The 20733-nt window shown below is 38.2% G+C and overlaps 1 protein-coding gene across 3 annotated transcripts in view; it reads right to left on the minus strand.

The window, feature by feature from the left end:
* Nucleotides 1–20733, minus strand: part of CPNE4 (copine 4) — a 229561-nt gene that overhangs the window by 84442 nt on the left and 124386 nt on the right. For all 3 annotated transcript variants that reach the window (XM_054628058.2, XM_054628050.2, XM_054628066.2), the window contains 4 exons: nucleotides 14232–14303; nucleotides 10651–10725; nucleotides 5331–5414; nucleotides 3904–3993 (listed from right to left, as the gene is read on the minus strand). In XM_054628058.2, the coding sequence (XP_054484033.1) occupies nucleotides 3904–3993; nucleotides 5331–5414; nucleotides 10651–10725; nucleotides 14232–14303 (321 nt within the window). The remainder of the gene's footprint in view (nucleotides 1–3903; nucleotides 3994–5330; nucleotides 5415–10650; nucleotides 10726–14231; nucleotides 14304–20733) is intronic.

Raw genomic sequence — 20733 nt, forward strand, 5'->3', positions numbered from 1 at the left:
ATGGTTGCCAAAAGAATGAAACTGTACTGTCTGGGGGCTTCATGCTGCAAAGAGCCATTCATACACACGGAGAGAGGCCTTATAACCCAGTGTATGGAACAGCCCTGGTAACTGTGGCTTCGTGTCCCACTCACAACTGCACCAATTTCACTGTGATCAGCGCCTGTAATCAGGGTCAAGCAGGGATGAAGCAGTAAACAAGCTGACAGCAATGATATAATTGCAACAGACAGATTTTTGAAAGGTAGAAAAATATCTAATGGACATGCTTCCTTTGAAAATTTCCCCTATGTAGGTGGAAGATGGAAAGGGCTTTCTGTACAGATATGACATGTGCTTCCCACTCTCCTAGCAGCTTATCAGTTCACCTCAGAAACATTTTTATTCCAGATTTTTTTTTCTTCAGTTCCTACTTTTCCTTGTGAACAGAACTTCTTTTGAGGAGGTTCTCCATACAACCTCAGCAGGAGATGGAATTATTGTGTGCCATATGCTTGTTTGGCCTTTGCCTAACAAACACCTTGTTAGGAGTTTATTTCCCAAGTATTATAGCACCAAATATATATAAATACCAAAACAAAAAGAGATTATTTTTCTGTATACATTCCCAGGACTTCTCTGGAGAAAGAAGAACCCTGCAACTATTAGAATGAGCGGGCAGTAGATGATCCCTACCAGAAGGTAGCCACAATACAATCTTTTATTTCAGATAAACCATTGACAGCAACATAACTCACATGCTGAAACCAGATTTGAATGCCAAAGTTTCACAATCTACAGAACTTTTGGCAGAACAGACTAGAATAAACCTGCCCTCAGGAGGAGTACAATCCTCACTCAGATTTGTCAGTAGTCACTTTTGTGATTTGAAAATCTTTACATATCAGAAAAGCAATGCACTACTTTTGGATCTAAGAGGCATTTTGTTCACTTCAATGCATACACTAATTGTCTGTCCTGTTAGCATTAAAAGAAGGTATGATTGGCACTGAAGCATGACTAGACTTCTTGGATGGTTTCACTGTCTGGGAAGAAAAGCTCAGTAGGTCCATAAATCTAATATATACTTCTCATAATAAAACCTAGAGCAGCAATAATTGTAATAAAGTTTTACAAGATGTCCTGAGAGGAATAAAATGTTCATTATTCTCTGCATCACAGCTAAATAAAGCAAAATTAATTTTTTCTTTAGAAGCCCATAAGGAATTAAAATTAACAGACTTTGTAAAGAATGATAGCAAAAGACTTTTGGCAGACCCAAACTATTGGTTGCTTTGATTTTAGTGACCTTGTTCATCTTATCTTTCTAAACAGACATTTGAAACCAGAAAGTTTCAAATGCCCAGACAGTGTAAAGACTGCTTTGTGTGCAAGACTTAGGAAGAGCAAACTTCCTGTAAGCTGAATGACTTTCTGTGAGTTGTTAGGGTACTTTTCCCATGTTAATCCTCATTCCCCATTGCAAAAAAATCTGACCACTAAGCTCAGTACCCATGTGAATTCAGTGGCAGAGATGAAGGGCCAGGATGTCAGGCTTCCAAACAGCCTACAGAGGTAAACCAAAGGTAGGCGCAATTGCAAAGTGTCTGCAGATGAGAATTTCCACAAGCTGACAGCTCCCTCCGAGCCTTTCTGGTGCCCCTCTAAGCCTTAACTTAGATTATGCTTTCAGAGTATATAAAAACTAACAGCAGGAAGAGACACAAAATTACCCAGCCTTATGCAATTACTGCTCCCAGTGATCAAACAATCTTGGCAAGAAGCTGGTGCTCAGCAAGGCAGCTGGAATACACTAAATCTCCCCCACGTTAAATAAGGCACAGGGAACTCTTCCAACACTTAGCAGTAACATATTGCTATATACTTTATGAAGTGAAACAAAGCAATGAAGTCAAAATTTCCAAAATATGGTAATGCAGAGAGTGGAATGCTTAGTCAATCAGAGTAAATCAAAGTATAAACATTCATACAGTGCTATACCAGTCACAGACACTTCATCTCTCTAATTCTTATCATTTTCACTCCTCTGTCCTAGCTGCCATCCAATTCATAGGTTATAGATCATCTAGAAAAGAAGCAAATAATTATCTGACAAGTACTATATGCTATCTTTCAAATACAAGTGATTTGGGTGGCTGCTCTACCATAACAGTCTTATCTTACACTCACCAAAAGTTATAAAAGGCCTGAATTTGAAATAAGTATCAAGCTTTTTTATTATTTTACAGCCATAATTAGTTTTAAAATATTCCTGTACTCATGAATGATCTGATGCACATCTTAGTACTTTTAGTTTTTTTGCAAATGGCTGAACTGTAGCCTCAGGCAAATACTCAGATATCTAAAGCAGGGCTGCAAACATTTGCATACACAAACGAAAACCACGAAAAGTTCCCTCAAAAAGAGGGAAAAAAAGACTGTCTTGAAAATTCTCAATAGTTTCATGAGACCTGTCTTGCTCTGGTTTTCTTCTTCAGCCATTCTTTCACTGACTTTCCCCATATCTTCTCCACAGCCAGTCCTAAGGGATGACTCCTGTTCCTCTTCACTTCTCCCTTTTCAGCCTGTCTTTTGGCAGCTTGTCTGCAAACAATTTTGACTACTGTCTCTGCTCATAGCTCAAAAGACCACCTTTATTCCCAGACCCATCTTCTGCCCACACTGAAATCTGAGCCTTTTTTATATCTTCTCACCTCGATTTCAGAGATAAAAGCATTTTTCTCCCTGTGTAGCCTCATTTCTCTACCCTTATGGACTTGCCACTTGTTCCCACATCCTAGACTTCGTATTTTGTTTGCTTCTCTTCCTAGGTTTTCTCACCTAAGTGATTTAAAGACCACATGCACACAATGTGATGAAGGCAGTGCTGTGCTAATTCTGCTTTTCATTTCAGTAGCAGAAATCTAATCCATCTCTTGACTCAAATTTTTATGTTGTTCCATAATAACAGGGCTAATTTTGTGAATCCAAGCATTCATAAGACAGCTTTTTTACCCTTTCCACATATCTGTGGAAAGGGTAAAAAAGTTACAGTGAAGATGTGCACTGTAACATATCCTCCCCAGCATTTTATTTTTTCCATCTGCACAATACATCCTGCAGTAAGTAAGGAGTGAAAAATTACAAGACCCATTCTCCAGGGTTTTGCAGCTATAATGATGAAATGTTTGCAAGGACAAAATAAAATTCTATTAAGTAATTTGATATAGTAAGAAAAAAAAATCATACTTTTGGGTCCAACATCCTTCCATCAGGTCTAAAAGTCTGAATAGACACTGTGCACCAGTGCTCTTTATTTGATGTTTTTAAATTTAGTATTAGCCTTAAACCTGGTGAGAAGATAAAAACAATTGGATAAAGACTTGATTTAAGCCAAATTAGCCAAAAGAAGATGATTTTTTCTACACAAAGCTCCATGTTCCCAATTATCTGTCTTTCTGCTGACTAGAAACACTTCCATTACTACGGTACATGTCTTTTTGTGGCCAACCTATTCTTCAGGTATAATAAAAAATCTCCTATTTCAGTGTTTCTTTTACAGAAGGCCTCCAGATATAGAAGTGAGGAAATGGTAGTTAAAATTGTGGTAGGGCTGCCTCTTCCCCTGAGTATACTTTCACCAGTTAAATGATGCTGGATTTAAATTATCCAACTGATTGGGAAAAACAGCCCCATATTTTTTGAGGTTACTGTAAGAAATATAGAACATAATCTACTGATTACAGTGGATTACCACTTCTATGCATCCTTAATTTGATTATGGTAATCATAATGCAGCTGTGTGATCATCTTTTCCATCAAAGAAGAGGCAAGTGCAGAATAGCAATCTACAGTTGAAAAAGAGAGACCAACTTTTGTTTTCTATGAGTAAAACTATTAAAAAAAGCAGGAATTACTTCTGACCTTTAGCCTGCGATCCTGGTCTCCACTGCACAGAGAATTTACAGACACTTTAAAGGTCTTCCATGCTGGATTTAAGTTATTCATCACAACCTGTAAGTGAAAAGAAGAAAGAGAACCCTTAACATTTCCACATCTCTCAGCAGAATGCTAAAAACAGCCACAATTCTCAATAGAGTACATTCACCAGCAAGAGAAGAAAGCAGAGCTCAGCTGGAGTTTTCAGAACTACATCCAATGAGATATGAGCCCTTGAGCCACTGGCAGTTTCCAACACTCTTCCTCTGCAAAGCCCCCAAAAGGAGCAGGAGTGGGAAATGGACCCACGCATACCCACAGATGATGTTACAGACATTGCTCCAGCACTGACACACCTCAGTGGGAGATAATTGACAAGGGAAAAGGTGCAGAACTGAACTGGAAGCAATGGAATACATGCAGGACTGGGCAGTGGGGATAGGCAACATCAATTTACAGGCACATTGTTTGCCTTGCTGGGAAAACTCTGGAATCCATAACAGGTTTATAACCCCTAACACCTGCTCCACCCTATAAACCTAAATGCTGTTTTTTAAGACTGTGTCCGTCATTACCATGAAGCAGTAATGTCATTGGGTGATAAGAAACAAATGTAAAGCACCCAGATTACAATCCCTGAGAGGAGGTGGGGAAGAAGCAACATAGTATTAATGGGAAAATGTGATAGAGCCTGTAGCCTGGTTTTGGCTAAATCTAGTATTTTTATCTCCTGAACTTCAACAGACTATCTGCCAGTTTAATTAGTTTTGGACCTTTGGTTTCATCTTCCTTTACTGTAAGGTGCATAAGCTAAGACCTGATACCCATTAGTTAATGACACTAGAGTGTAACACTAGGAAGTGTATCGGTGATATTTTTGCCCGATGTCCAGGAGGAATGATGCATCTGACTCCATTGATATCAGAAGACTAATTAATTATTTTATTATACTATATTATTCTATACTATATTACACTATATCACATTACATCTAAACTGAATCTGCATGAGCACCCAACTCAATTCAACTGAACTGAACAAAATCTCATGACTGTCTGCTGATAGTCTGGACACGCACTTGGCCCTAATAGGCCAAGGAAACAAAACACCATCACTTTGGGTAAACAATTTCCACATTGCGTTCTACTTTGGCACAATACAGGAGCAGCAAATGAGATAAGAATTGTTTTTTCTTTCTCTGAGGTTCCTTGCTGCGATTCCCAGAAAATCCTTGGGAAGTTGTGTCTTGCTTTTCTCTGTGAAGAGAAATGTGGCCACAGGAAGTGTTTTAAAGTGTGAGTGTTTGCACACCTACATTTAAAACCACTTCCCTTTGTGACATGGGAAGCATAAACTTGCCTCCTGACAGCTCATCTGTGTCCTTGGAAAGTGAATTCAACTCTATTCCTTACCTCAGTCCTGTGGACAAGTTGTTGGGTTGCATCATCATTCACCCGAAAAATCTCCAGAAAAGGATCAGATTTGCTGAAAAAATCCTAAAATAAAATACAGGACAAGTTACTCTTGAGGCTTCTTTTTCTTTGAGCTTTTCAGACACAATTCACTGGGTTCTTCCCTGACTGCTAATGAAAAGGAAGAGCCAGAGTAGTTTTAGTGAGACCTCTTGGTTTTTCTCAGCAATACTTCATTCTTGTCCTTGTCTCAAGGATTTCTGTGGTAATGTTGTTGTTCTCAGTTTGACTATTTAATCATGGCATGCAAAACTGTAAAATGTCATTTTACAACCTCTTCCCTTACACCCAGCCCAGTTTCCTGAGCATTAGCTCTGTCATCCACCTAGCTTGCTTCTTTTTCCTTCACACCTGTTAGATCTTTTGACACCAGTTTTTTAACACATTGCACTTTGAAGCATATTCCACACTGGGGTTGAATTGCACACTGTTCACCTACCCTCTCAAAACAGAAATTAATTGGCCAAGACATTGTGCTGCCACCAACACAAGTCCTGTCACAATGGATTAGAGGTGATTAGAGAAGCAAGTCCTCTTCAGGGTGTGGTAACATGGCCCATGCTAAGATGACAAACAGAGCAGTGTAATGCAGGAAATAACTTGATATCACTATAGACAGACACCAAGGCTCACATTCACACACTGCAGAACACCTTCTCCTAGTCTTGTAGCCAGCTAACAACCCTGAACTTTCTTACACAAACCTAAATTAAGTTGCTTTTTATAGTGCTGCTTCAGTTTGGTCACAGGCTCTTTTGTTTCAACATCTCATTTATTCTGGACATGCTGGCTTGGGGGAAGAAGAGTAACTGGCTGCTAACCCAGGAGGGAGAAACCTTCAAATTTCTAACTGTGTTATGCTGAAAAAGTAGGGTTTAAAAGCACTAAGTCCATTTCCTATAGTTTCAAGTCCCTTCTTAATTTTCTTCTTCAAAAGAGCCACATGATTAACTTTGTGCGTATGAATATTATTCTTCTGTACAGGACATATCCAAAACCACAGACCCCATGTCAATTTGGGGAAGTGAAAAAGTCTGTTCAGTATCCAAGTATTTCTATGATAGTGTGAATAAAAATTACTCTAATAGATATAATTCTACTAATTTCTCCTCACCAAATGTCTACTATAGCTATTTTTGATTAACTGCAAAACCATTGGTTTGGGAACAATTTTGGATAAGATGCTAGCCAAAGTCTGGGCCTTGCAAAATTATTTTTTAGGGCATTTTTACAATTCCACAAGTTCAAAGCAAACAAAGAACTCAGGGCTTTGAAAAGGGACACCTGAATTTGAATGTCTAGAGAAGAAAATTAGTTCCTACAGACCACAAAGCCTTGAGCAAGGCTCAAGGGACCTAAAGTCTTGTCATCCCCTAAAAATGACATAATGTTGTGTTGAGAGGGCTGTTTTGTCATTGATCTGCTTCTTCACTTTCTAGACAAAACTTAGTGGCCCGTTTAACAGCTGATGTAAAGGTCATGAAGATTTATTTGTCAAATACTTTCATGGAGCAACAAAGCTGTATGCTTGGTTATTTGTTCCAGCTACATGGTAAACAGGACATTTTATACCAACCTCTGTAAAACCAGTGTCAAATTCAACTAAATAACTCTAGAGTTTGCCTCAAGGCCCTGATGAAGATTTAGTATCTGGACACCACTCAAAATTCAAAACTTCTAGGACATGGGGGATTTTGGTGATCAAATTCTGCCAGATTACCAGTGTATAGCAAAGAGAACAAGCAGAGAGAAAGGGTGCTGGTTTAATCATGGTGACATGAAAATCCAGAGTGCATAGGGTTAAAAAAGATTGAGCTGCCTCTTCTCACACATAAGCATTCTGATTGAAGCTGGGTAAAAGCTTAATGTTGAGTTTCTTAATCAAACACAAATTGATTAGTTATTTGAAAGAAAGTACCTCAAAATAATACATCCAAAGAATGCACTCTGGTGTGCAAAAGAATTCAGAAAGGAAGACAAGATTTCATTTAATGCTCAAAATACAGTATCATTCCTAGTCAAGTATCATAAAGGTACAACAGCACATCAGCACAAAGGAAACAATTTCTGGTTTTAACTACCAAGATAATACCACATAAAAGGAAAGATTTTAATGCTGGATGGTTGTTGATATTACTCCCCCTCCAAAGCAAAAACAAGGCCTAATTACTATCAGAATTGAGGTATGAACAAAAAAATCCTTCTATATTGGAAGTGCTTTGCAATAAGTAGAAATGATAAGCTAAAGAAATATTTGCTTTCACAATTAACTTCTTTTGGTTGTTATGCTGAAATTAATAGCTTTGTATTATCCCCCAAGAATATCCTCTGAAAGAAGAATAGCTGCAATATATTGTGCTATTTTAATAATATTTAAATGATTAATGTAATACATTTGCTGGTGGTATAATGCACTTTGTTCTTTCAGTATGTGCAGCAGCTATACAGTAATAACACAAGCACATGGCCTAGACTTAAAAAAATTAGATATATCTGTTTCTAAGCACCTAGTTTGACACATTTTTTAGTAGATTAATTTCCAGAGCCCAACAATTTTTAAAATCCAGGATTGGGGATCAAGTCAAAGGTCCCTTAAAGAAGGGTGAAGCAGCCAAAAGATTAAAACTTTGAATACTATGCAACAGGGCATTTGATGAGGTTTTTTTGGTAGTAGTTTAATACCAAAGAACTATATAAAAAAGCAATATTAGCTCATATTTTGCAAATATTAGCTGGATAATCTTTCCCAAAGAATGGTAACTGCTTCTCTCAGAACAGGAAAAGCAGTTTGCCTGCCTCAGTGCTCATAATTTATTATAGCTATCATAAAAAATGTAGCTGCTTGTTATAGTAATTGTGACACAGCTATTAATGCAATAAAACCTTTCCAAAAGTTATTGTTCCACAGTGAAGTGTTCTCAGTGGATCTCTTGAAACAAAGATGTGCCATTTGAGCTGACAGGGCTTCAATAAAACATGAAAAAGCAGTTATACCTTCCAAATAAGCACTGTAATAAAAAAAAAAAACCGCTATTTCTGCTATAGTCAGTTAACTAAATGAAACATTCATATCCATAATTTTCCAATAATTTTTCACTGAATGTTTCCACCACTCCAGTAGGAAAAAATTATTAGGCTTTGTTCTGTAGCTTCTCTAAAATTCTTGCAGTTTTACGTCAGGAGAGTAAAAAACATGCAACAAACATATCCACCCTGTTAAATTTGATCAACAAATTCTGTTTAATTTTCCAAAAATGCGTTGTTCAAGTATTTTTCCTTAGTGTAGGAAATACATACAGAGGCTTCCTCTGTTTTTCAGGAGACTCCAAAGCCAGTTTCAACCCTCAGTTTATTTCTCTGATGTTGCATCTCTACTCAGGTGGTCACTGCTGAGTGAGAAGAGTCATGCAAAACCATGCCTAGCATTTTACAAAATCGACTCTTCTCAATTCTTTGTTGTTCATTTCCCTTTTTGGGACATCAGAGCACTCATTCTTTTTCACCAATGGCTGAACTATGAAATTTAAGTAATTTCAAACCTTAGTAAAAATAATTACCAATAGTGCCTTGCATCTAATGATGTCAAAGTTCATTATAAGCTGTACGCTTTTCTTATAGAGGAAGTAAATCAAATTTCAGCCAGGTATTGAGCTACATCTTTAGCTGGAGGAAATTGAAAGACTTCTTTCAATGCAATAGATTTCCAGAGATTTTCATCAGTTGAAGACAGGAGTTTGGATTCAGATAAGACATGATGAGTCACTGCTTGACTTGCACACTGCATCATCCAAGAATTCTTTTTTATATGAAGCCCACCTTGACTGGACATGTTAAAATGGCAAGAATGACAACACTATTGCAGTATTTCAGACTGATCTTCTCACCTTATCCCCATAAAGTGTTTCAATCACTGTAAAACTGTTGCTCAGACAACACTGACCTGGCTCAGAATTGCACTCTGGCAGTGTCCTTTTAATTCATACCAACAAGAGCTAGAAGCAATCATAATATTTAAAGCAGATTACATTTTGCATTTGTGGAAAGCAATAACTAAGTGGAGTCCTATTATGTTGCTTATGTCCTTTCCTTTTTTCTAGATGTGACAGCATGTGGAATGGGAAGAAACTTGTGTACAAGTTTGGGAATCACCTCTAAAGATATCTGTCTAAAGAAAAGCTGTTAAATTTACATTTTGACACCTAAATAAATTATGCAACTCAAAACCGCTCAGACTGCAGCAACTCTGAAAGAGGAAAGTAATTTATCTTTCAGATGAGATGCAAATTCAGGTCCTGATCATTTATGATTGTTAATGATCCTGAGCACAGTAAAATTTTATAAATTTTAAAAAGTTTATTTTGAAGTTATATTCCAGTACTATTCATCTTTCAGTGTACTTTCTGCTTGCCTGAGATTTTCTGGTTGTTTCAAGGGAAAATATTTTTCATTAGTTACAACCTGATTTTGCAAACCTGATGTATATGTATCCAAAAGTAGTTTAACTGATTTGATTTTAAGCTACACTCACATCAGATGTTTACAAGAACACACTTGGGGCATCACCATCCTAAACCTTTTTATAGTTTCTGTCATTTCCTTCTAATTAGAAGCACCTTCTTATATAAGAAGGGACTATATACCTCAGAGTATTCTATGCCTGCTATTACAATGAAATGACAGAGAGTGGTACAAGCAGACATCAGGTTTTCTTGGGTAGTGAGTTGAGATGCTTATTATATGTAAATTGCTAAACAATAACAGATAATTTCAGAAAGAGGTCCTTATAATGTTGAGTAGTATTTGAATAAGTGGAAAGTTTTCTTCCTAGAGAGGGAAAAAGTTTTTAACAAATATGCAAGTCTTTTTCTCACATTTGAAACACTTTTTGTTGAACAAAATGTGTATCATGACTGAGCTGTTATGAAGTTTTCTAGCTGTATTTTAGGAAACTTCAATGATAACATCATTGACTACTCACAGAAAGTTCACTTCTCTAAACACTTCTGATCTGTGGCATTTTACATAATTAAATTGTCTTGGTTGTAGTGTAATTAACTTGTCTTGATTTTAATTAGATTTCCTTGAGGTTTTTTTTTTAATTACTTGCAACCCGAGGAAAGCCTCATTGTGAACATCCATCTGAAAACCCTGATGTGTTTAATAACACAAGGTTAAAAAAAATCTGTCATGGAAGATCTCATCAAATTATATTTGCAGGCATTCTTATATCTTTCAGAAAGGTTAATATCGAGCAGCTTACCTTGTCATCCAATTTCCGCGCACTGAATGAAAGTTCAACATAGTCATCGTTGCCAGACAATTCCTCAGCGATCACCTAAATGAAATGGAAAGCTACATTTGAGTTGTGCATGGTGTAATGGAAAGGGAGAACTATGCCATTTTTCAGTGTGTGAAGACTGCAGACCCCATTTAGGAAACTGAAGTGTGGAACAAGTTAATGTGTTTCTCTTTGCCATCAGGAAGGACATCATCTTGGTCAGCCCACAAACCTAAATCACTTTGTGCCACGCAACTGTGCCTTGTCAATCACCTGTCCATGGACAGACACCCACATCCACCAGGGAGCCCTTTCCTCTGACCAAGTGCTCCTCCTCAGAGTGGAAAACAGAGAATTACACAATCTCCCAGTGTCCAAGGGGACAAAAACGCTCTACAAGGGTTGTATTACTCGGGTCTAAAGCCCAATTATTTTTATGCCACTTCAGCACCATTTGGCAAGATAAATGAAAAAAGGAGTGAAGTCACCTGGCATTAGCTGCCATGAAAGGCACATTTACAGCAGGATAGCTCTCCTGATATAGCTTTTCTGCAATAGCCACATTGGCAAAACAATTTAATGTGGACAGAGTCAGAAGCAAGTAATCCTAAAGTAATGTAGTGTGATTCTTTCAGGTGTAAGCTATATCAGTAATGATGCCAGTCACTGTGCTGTGCAACGTCATTAAAAAACCCAACAGAACCAACTAAACCAGTTTCCTAAGTAAGCCATTAAAATGCCTCAGGGGAGAGAAGGCACTAACCAAACCTGGCATATTTCACTGAAAAATATTCTTTGAAATAAACTACATTATATTCTATTTGACAGCTTTAAAACTTTTTCTCCATTGTAAATATTCTCCCCATGGATTAAATCTCCCAAAATAACCTATTTCCCATGTGTTTCATGCTCATGACCACACACATGGCAGCCATGGCAGCTTCCCAGACAGAATCTGGCTGTCTCCACCACTTGAAGTCCTTGAGGAGTGCTAGGAAAACCCAAAAATTTGCCAGACTGGTTTGACTGCACCCCAAAACATCAACCCACCAGAGGTGCATATGGGGTGTCATATGCATCTTGTGAACCTATGTCAGAAGGGCAGCAGCTGCCAGAGGCAAGAGACAGAAAGGAAGGAGAGGTAGGAGGTGTGCAACACCACCCTAAATAAGATCCAGGAGGAGGAATGGAGAAGGCCATGCTGTGGGGACACAGCTGGAGACTCACTCTCTGAAGGAGGTGCTCCATGCTGGAGGAGGCACCTCCGTGTACACCCACAGGTAACACCCATCCTGGAGCAGAGATTCTCCTGAAGGGTGTGTGTGAGTCATGAGACAGAGCAGAACTAAGAAAATGAGAGAAAAAAACCTCAAAGAGCAGCAAAAAAAATCACTATTTTCTGATCCTGACCTTTGTCCCACAACACCTCATCAAAGGGACTGAGCACAACATGAAGTGAAGGCAAAGGGAGTGAAGATTATGAAGGAGGCAGGAGAGGTGTCAGAAGTGTAGTTGAGTATAGGAGAGGGGCAGGAAAAGTATTTTCCCTAGGAGTTTTTTGGTTTTTTTTTTTTTTTTTTTTGGTCCTATTTGTTTCTCAGTAGTTAAAAGTTTACCTTGATTGGCAATTCACTAAATTAAGTAAAATTCTCTGAGCTGAGACTATTCTGGCTGTGACACCTCCCAGCAGTGAGCTGTGGTGTTTCTCCAAACAAAATAGTCACATGCAGCTACACAGGGGCACAGATGCTTAACTGGGCATTAAAGTACCATCACACAGGCACATATGTGGTGTGTCACATCCTCCAGGAAACATCAGCTTGCTGATGAAATTTGACCCATGGAGTCTGACACATTTCTCTTCCCTGTAGCCTGATGGTTTACAAGATCTGGTTATGCTGTGTGTGACTAACAGTGCTCTGAGATTTGAACACCAAATTTCATAAAGTATTTTTAACTGAAAATAATGAACCTGCTCCTGTAAAGGTTTACAGACTTCCAGCTGGAGAAGCAGAACAATGTTCTCTTTGCTTCCCACAGCCATATCATAAGATTGTGTGGATGAGACATTACACAGTCAAAAGGCTAATAAAATTCCAACAAAACTTGCTAAGATAGGAACTTTCAAAATACTGTGAAAAACTCATAATTCCCTACACTGAATGAGTTAGGAAATAGTATTTCTAATTTCCATGCTTGACAGAGAGCTGGTATGTCCCCAGGTCCAGAAATAATGATCATTAATCAGTTTTTAGTTATTATGTTGAGACAAAAAACTTTCCACACAGTATTTTTTTGTCTGGGTTCAGTTTTCTCCCATTCAAGTCAACTTGCTCTTTAGAACTGCTGGACAGAAGCCAAAGCACATAAATAAGGTCCATATTTCATGGTTATCATCTAGTGTGAGGCCAGCAGGGACTATTAACTCATTTGATCTCATGTTCTGTTTATCACAGTGATTTAATTTTTGCCAGAACACTCCCCTAACAAGACTAATAATTTTAGTTGTACTACAGCATTTGTGTTTTCACTAGACTAAACTACTTTGTGCTCCTCAAAGAAGAACAGAAGGGAGGTCCAGAACACCACAGCGTTGGGTGAGATGAAGTATGCCCAGATCATCCCAGCAGGCAAACCATCCAAAGTTATTTAGGGAACAAAACTGTCTCCTGGTTCTATTCAGCCAGATGAGTGGGGAGCTCCTTTCCAACCCCAGACTAAAACCAAGTTTACTGTATGCATTTAAGCGAATCAATTCCCAGCCAAGCACAAAGGAAGATATCTAAGAAATCAAACTCCCTGGGCGCTCAAGAAACTACCGCAGAGTCCGCTGTCTCTTTTGCAGCTGAAGGCAGAAAAAAATTCCAAACAATCAAGCCAATAGAAAACCATCTGGCAAATCACACATTAAGGAAAAAAATCCTTCTGAATCTCATGAGGCAACAGAGCAGATATCCCCAAAGCAGAGTATTTTATTATAGCCTTAATGCAGACCTGCAAAAGTCACAAGCATACCAGGTTCAGTACAGACAAGATTGATCTCCCAAGCAAGCCAGAGAAAGATGGAAGAGAGGTAATACACTGATTTTCAAATTTCAAGATACATATGGGGCTATGGCAATCCAGTCCTTAGTTGCATCACAACACATCTAAAACTAATCTCATCAAACCTTTTTTTTTTTCCTGAGAAGCTGGAAGAAGCCCGAGGGAAAAGAAAGATGAGGTTCCTTTATGTGTCAAAGCAGGTACAAATTAATTTCTGAAGGTTCTAGTCATTCAGCTAAAAGTATTCAAGCAGCAGAAGTTACTTACTGCCATCCAAGTACCCTAAAAGTAGTTAATAGTAAGTGTTATGGCATTTTTACAAGTCATACATTATTTGTTGCCATTTCCTTAAAAGAAGCATTTGTCAGAAACAGTGCAAATTGTCAAATAAACAATTTAAATACATTTCTCAATCAAGGGTTGTTCTGGTGGCTTAGCAGGATGCTTTTAGAGAGAATTAGTCACTTTAGATGTTTCTAAATAACAGGAAAACAAAAGCATGTTTAAGACTGACTTACTGTTATAGATGACTTTCCTGCTGTGTTGCCATGTTTGAGTAAGGACTTGGAGAGCTTCCTCTGAGAAACAATCTGCAGGAAAACAAAAACAAAGGGAAAAATAATTAGAATCTGTAGTAAATACATGGTTTATTGTGATTTCAGTTTTATGTTGCTTTCTTTTTCTTTTTTCCTTTTGTATCAAGGTACTTTCTCAATCCATGATCAGAGTTAACACAGTAGGACCACAACCAACAAGAAAGGTCCCCAGGAACCCTGCACAGGATGCAATGGAAGGACAAAAAAGCATTTGGGATCAAGCAGAATGGGGAGAACACAATTCATTGCATTGAACAGAATAGTCAGAAACACATAGATTTTCCTCAAGTATTGCAGTGATGGTCACAGGGGACAGAAGTAAGGTTTAACTGGACTAAAAAGACAATAAGAAGTGAGCTGTAAACAGCAAATCTATCAGATACCTCCAAAACTCAACTCATTAATTTTTATTGGAAACTGAAGTCCATTTACACAGAGAAGGAATTAATTCATCTCTACATATCAGCAACTCTAAATTCAGAGAAGTAAGCAAGCTGTCCCACATTTCACTTCCAAAATGGTCTCCTTTGCTTACCACATACCAAACCTCCCCTAGAACTCAACACTATAAATAAACTTGGTCATTAAGCAAATTGTAAATATACTACAAATAAATGGCATCAGAGGGACAATGTCAAAAGATTTTATTTGCCATATCAATAATGAGCATTCCCTTACGATTTTGAAACATTTAAAACCAGACCAGTAAAAGTATTAGAAAAGGAAGAAACCATACAATAATGCAGAACTGCTAAGCTACAGTGATGTTCCAGTGTATTAGTCCCCAGTGAAGTTAATGCTATATTAATTAATTAATTTATTTATTAAGTGGAAACTTCAAAATGTAGACAGATGTAAAGATAATTCAAAACACCGCTTAGAAGTCACAGTATTATTTGTAATCTGAAAAAAAACTGTAGTAAAGTTGTGCTGTGCAGATACTGAGCAAAAGATTGTGTCCTAAGAAAAACTCTAACCTCTTGAATGTGGCTCTTATCCTAGAAGCAGTCCTTTCCACCTTCCCACATCCAACAGTACTTGGATAACTTCATCCAAGCAGTTGATCTCAATGACCCACAAATAGACGTCATTGGCAAATATGCCAAAATATTAGTTGCAAAAGAAAGGCAGTCACCAAGTGAAAAGGAAAGTTCCAGACCCTGTATGAGAGTCCTAGGCATCATACAAACTTCAGCAATAAACCACGACAGTGGGTAATGGCCAGAGCTGAAATGCTCTGAGTAACGCAAAGTCGCAGCCAGCCAAAAAATGTGCTGTGAGACAGGAGTGAGTAGGATGCACATTTTAGCCTAACATCAATGGGGGGGGGAAACATGTTTGTACTGCCCATCAATTTGCTGAATTGAACAGAGAATCAAAAGCTGCATCTCAGATTATACTCAGCTACAGTTGTAATAGAAGCAGCAAGACAGAAGCAAGTTTTAAACAGGCTTTAAATGTGAGACAGGAGAACCACCAAATGACAGGACAGTACATCTGGAATCACTGTGACCAGCTTCTTGTTCCTATTGCACCTATACCTGACAGGGGTATGTCTAATCAGTTCTTAAAGAACTTAAAGGGAAACACTCTCCATTGGAAATTTATTGTATTCATTATCCCTATGTAAACATATTTTCCTAACAGCTAATCTGATTCTTTGCAGTTTAAGTCCATTATTTCTATTGAATGCACCATGAATAGGTAAAACAATCCTTTCCCCTCTTTCAGGCAATCCTTCTATCTGAAGACTATTACCAACTCCCTACAGTCTTCTTACTACATAACCTGACTTTGTCCTATCTTTCCTTCTTGACCAAATTTCCTAGCTCTCAAACAATTCTCTGTACTCTCTGATGAGCCTTCATGGACGGGCCCATAAACACTTTTAGAATAATGCTCAAAATTGGGCATAATAGCCCTGGTCCTTCCCATGAGAAGAAAGAAGAGCTTCTCATTGCAAGGCTGATACACTCCAGAATTACATTTGCCTTATTTTAAGAACATCATGATACTGTTAACTAATGTTCATAATAGGACCATTTCAGATTGCCAGCTGCAGTTTTGCAGCTGGCTATTACTTAAATGAATAATTTAATGCTCCTTTTTGGACTGCCTTCCATAATGCTGTCTGTTGCCAACATCTCACTCAATTTTCCAAACTAACTTTTGGATTTCAACTCTTGGTCAGTGGCAACAACAGACAGGACTACAAGTAAGAGGACAATATTACTAGCAGTTCTTTTTCTTCCCTAGAATCTTGGAAATACTGTTTGCCGTGATCTTTTAAGTCATCCCTACATTTATCTTCTTCCCAGCTAAATAGGTTCAAGTACAAATCACTGCACTCCTGTGAACTGTGAGGTGCAATTCAAAAAATCGTGTTTGAGATTCTCAGATAGGAGGTAATACAGAAATATGACAGATTATTCTTAATATATAATTAAACTATGGGATCTGTACCAGCCAATGAATTATGGCAGCTGAGAAGCAGAGCCCATTTATCTCCATGGCCAAAGATGCTCAGGCAACTTTGTAAAATACATTAAGCTAAGAAACTTTTTCAGACTTCTTACATATACATGGTATGAGATAGAATTTGGGTGGGAACCTGTCCTAGAGTAGCCTCTTCAGAGACTGCAGGACTTTCCCCCTGAGCTACCCAAACTTTGCCAGCTCCCTTTGCTGCTTTCTGAAGTGTCACAGCTTTCACAAGGCATTGCACAGCTTGGGAGCTCCTGTGCAGGTGGCAGATAGACAGCTCAAAGTTCCAGAAAGGATAATTTATTCTGACGTGCTCTTTAGTAGGCTGCATTAATGACACTCGCTCTCTAGGCCAGAAGCATCATTCTGACACAGCAAGCACTCTGCATATGTAAATATGTGTATTTGGGTGCAAGTGTTTACCAGTTGTTAATTAAGTGGCCACTAAAACCAATCCTCCATCTGGCAACAATGTGCCAACATCGTTGCCTCAAATTGCAATTGTAATTGCAATAACCATAAAGGAGTCTGTTTTCCACAGCAGTAATTTGACTCTTTTGTTCACACACTGTACAAAATGGGTCTCACTGGTTTAAAGAACCACTTCTATGGAACCTGCCATCAATTATCTATTATATTTTTGTTAATGTCCCAATGCAAATCTTCTTCTGAACATCATTGTACAAAGCATTTGCTGACCTGATTTTCAGACAGCAAGTCCTAAACAATGATAACTTGAGGGACTAGCAAGCATTAGTCTTAGTTCAGAGTTACAGAGGCAGCTGAGCTGGCAAAATGTCTTACAAGAAGGTAATTGACTACAGGTCTTTCATTTGTCAGGAGTCTTTGGCTTGACTCCGACTTCAAAACCTTGCAATTTAAAACTTCTGCTTCAGAGAAAAAAAAGGGTTTGTCCAAAACTGATGTGAAGAAGTGCAGAAAGTAAATATCTCTCTTCCTTCTAGAACACAAATAATAGAACCCAGTTCAGCCCTAGAAAACCTCATTGCAATTCAAGAACATGTATTTTTGCAACATTTTATTAGAAACATGACCTACCAGTCAACAAATGGATGTAGAAAACAGTCCTTGTTCATGCTGGAATAGAGTTAATTTTCTTAGTAGCTGGTACAGTGCTGTGTTTCAGATTTAGTATGAGAATAATGTTAACACACTGATGTTGTGGTTGTTGCTAAGTAGTTCTTACTCCATATCAAGGATTTTCAGTTTCCCATGCTTTGCCAGAGAGGAGGTGCACAAAAAGGCAGCAGGGAAGATAGCCAGGATGGCTGACCTGAACTAGCCAAAAGATGTTTCACACCATAGACTGCCATGCTCAGTATAAAAACTGGGGAAGAGATGGCTCAGAGCCGCTGATTGCTGCTAAGGGATGGGCTGGCATCAGTCAGCAGGTGGTAAGTGGTTGTACTATGCATCACTTCTTTCTCTTAGGTTTTATTTTATTCTTTCTCTCTCCTTTTCATTACAACTGTTGTTATAATAATAATAAATTTTTATTTTGTTTTAATTATTAAACTGTTTTTATCTCAAGACATGAAGTTAAGCTTTTCTTTCTGATTCTCCTCTCCACTGTGGCAGGCACAGGGCAAAGGGGGTGTAAGCAAGCAGCTGCATGGTGCTTTAGTTGCCAGCTAGGGTTAAACAACAACAATCCTTTTTAGTGCTCAGTGTGGGGGGCTCATACAAGGGCCACACCTCAGAGGTATAAAAGGTGAGACTTAGGGAAGCCAAGTTCATTTTCAGCTACATACAAACTATGTTTGTACATACAAACTATGTTTGTATGACCCAGTTGTGGCCTAAGAGCACTGCATGTCCAATAAAAACATCATACTAATATGTTTGCATGAGGTGGTAAAAATATGTAAAAGCCACTGCTCTGTTTCTGAGAGGGAGCACATGAACATGAAGTTATTCCTATTTATCAGACATGCAGTCATCTCAACAGAACATCATCTCAGCTAGATTTCTGGTCTGAAGTGATAAGGGATGTCAGCCCTGTGGTAAAATGGGAATGAGAAATTCCCTTTAAGATGATCTTAATTTTCCTTATTACATACAAGCCCTTACAGGTTAAGGACAGATGCTCAATATTGTAGAGAAATCTGAACTTACATCTCCATTTAATCCTATTTCCAATTTAAAATAGTTAAAAGAGGCCTTGCACTTTTTTTTTCTTCATTATTTTAAAAGTATGAACAGATGCAAGACTCTAGATAAAAGCACCAAGGCTCTGACACCAGCTGTGTAGTGAGCATTGCTCAGCAATCACTCAGAGACAAGGACTCTGATGAAGGTTTCCTCTCTCCTGTGCCTGAGTCGTGACTAATCAGCACTGTGTAAGATGAGCTGTGAAATATAATGACTTGTTTTACCTGGCTTGTTTAAGAAACTTTTAAAATGTCTTTCTCTAGGTGGTCCTTTTTCAATCAAATATAGGGATAACTCTCAATAATATCATGCAGAATTCCCAATGCTCATAAATAGAGCCAACACCAAGTTTTCAATATGGCTTTTTAACCAAGTTATTTCAACAGCATTGATTCAGCTTTGCAAGGTGCCACCCTGAGCCTGAGATCAAGTGTCTCAAATTCTTTATTTGGACTGTCCTCTTCTGCACATTGGACTTTCTTACAGGAACTCCAAATTTAGTTATTTACACAGAGAGATTAAGCACAAATTTCCCTCAATCACAACAGTACACAACTTGAAGAAGTCTTTGCATCTCTTCCTTGCTAGCAAGGATAGCCAGAGAAATAACTTTTATTTCCTAGCACCTCTGTGTTAATTCTTCTCCCAGATGTGTAATTTCTGCTACATGTACTTTCATAGTTACTCAACTTTCTTCTAGGCAACCTAACTCTTCTTCAGGACTGCAAAGAGCACCTAGTCACAGTTTAGCAGCATTTTTCCCCTTTATCCAAATGCCTTTTTCACATACGGAATCTTCATGATCAAACATATTTAAGTGCGGAGCCCTTGGTGGCAAACATACTTCAAGCCTGGAGAAGGAATTTCCCACCAAACAGCAGTGGTACATATAGAGTGTGTTTCCAGCACCTGCTAGAACCATGTTGATATATCAAGGAAAGAAAAGCAGCAATCATACTCTTTCAAAAAACCATCTCAAATCTTGCACTGACCCTTGTGTTGTGGCTTAACCCCAGCCAGCAGCCAAGCCCTACACAGTCACTGCTTCACTCCACCCCAGTGAGATACAAGAGAGACTCAGAAGAGTAAAAGTGATAAAAACTCACAGGTTGAGAAAACAGCAGTTTAATAACTATTAAAACTAGCAACTGTTATCTTGTCAAGTTTCAGTGGGGATTTTAACACATACAATCAAACTAACTTGACTGTATTCACAAAATCATTTTAATACTCAATGCACAGCAAAAGAAGGATCCTGTGGGACATAACCATATCAAAAGTATTTGCCAGTTATGCTACAGTCTCTCTTAAGCTCTTCCCTTCTAGTATAAAAGTGCAACCTTTAAAGCACCTTTTTCACTGCTAAAAAGTCTCCTAAATGAAGGACAGCAATACTTTCATGATGCTGCTGTAAGTGGAATGATGCAACCAAAGTGGCTAGACAAACAATTGAAGATTTAACACATGTAAAATATATTCTGAAGCTTGTAAATTAAAATATTAGTCCATGCAAGTCAGATACTGTAAGCCTCTAAACACCCCCAAATACAATATCAGACCTTAATGACATTTCACTTGTATAGGTGAATAATGAATGACCAATTTTAAGCACAGGCAGCAGAAGTATCTCTGCTTCACAGTGTAAAAACTCTCTCCTTCTTCATGCATTCCTCTTCAGCCTAGCTTGTGACAAAGCAAGGTTTATACAACTCTGATGTGCTTGTGTTTATCTTGCCATCTATCCCCCAGCTGTTTTTGAACCCACCAA

Source organism: Agelaius phoeniceus, chromosome 1 (assembly GCF_051311805.1).
Source record: "Agelaius phoeniceus isolate bAgePho1 chromosome 1, bAgePho1.hap1, whole genome shotgun sequence".
NCBI classification, from domain to species: Eukaryota; Metazoa; Chordata; class Aves; order Passeriformes; family Icteridae; genus Agelaius; species Agelaius phoeniceus.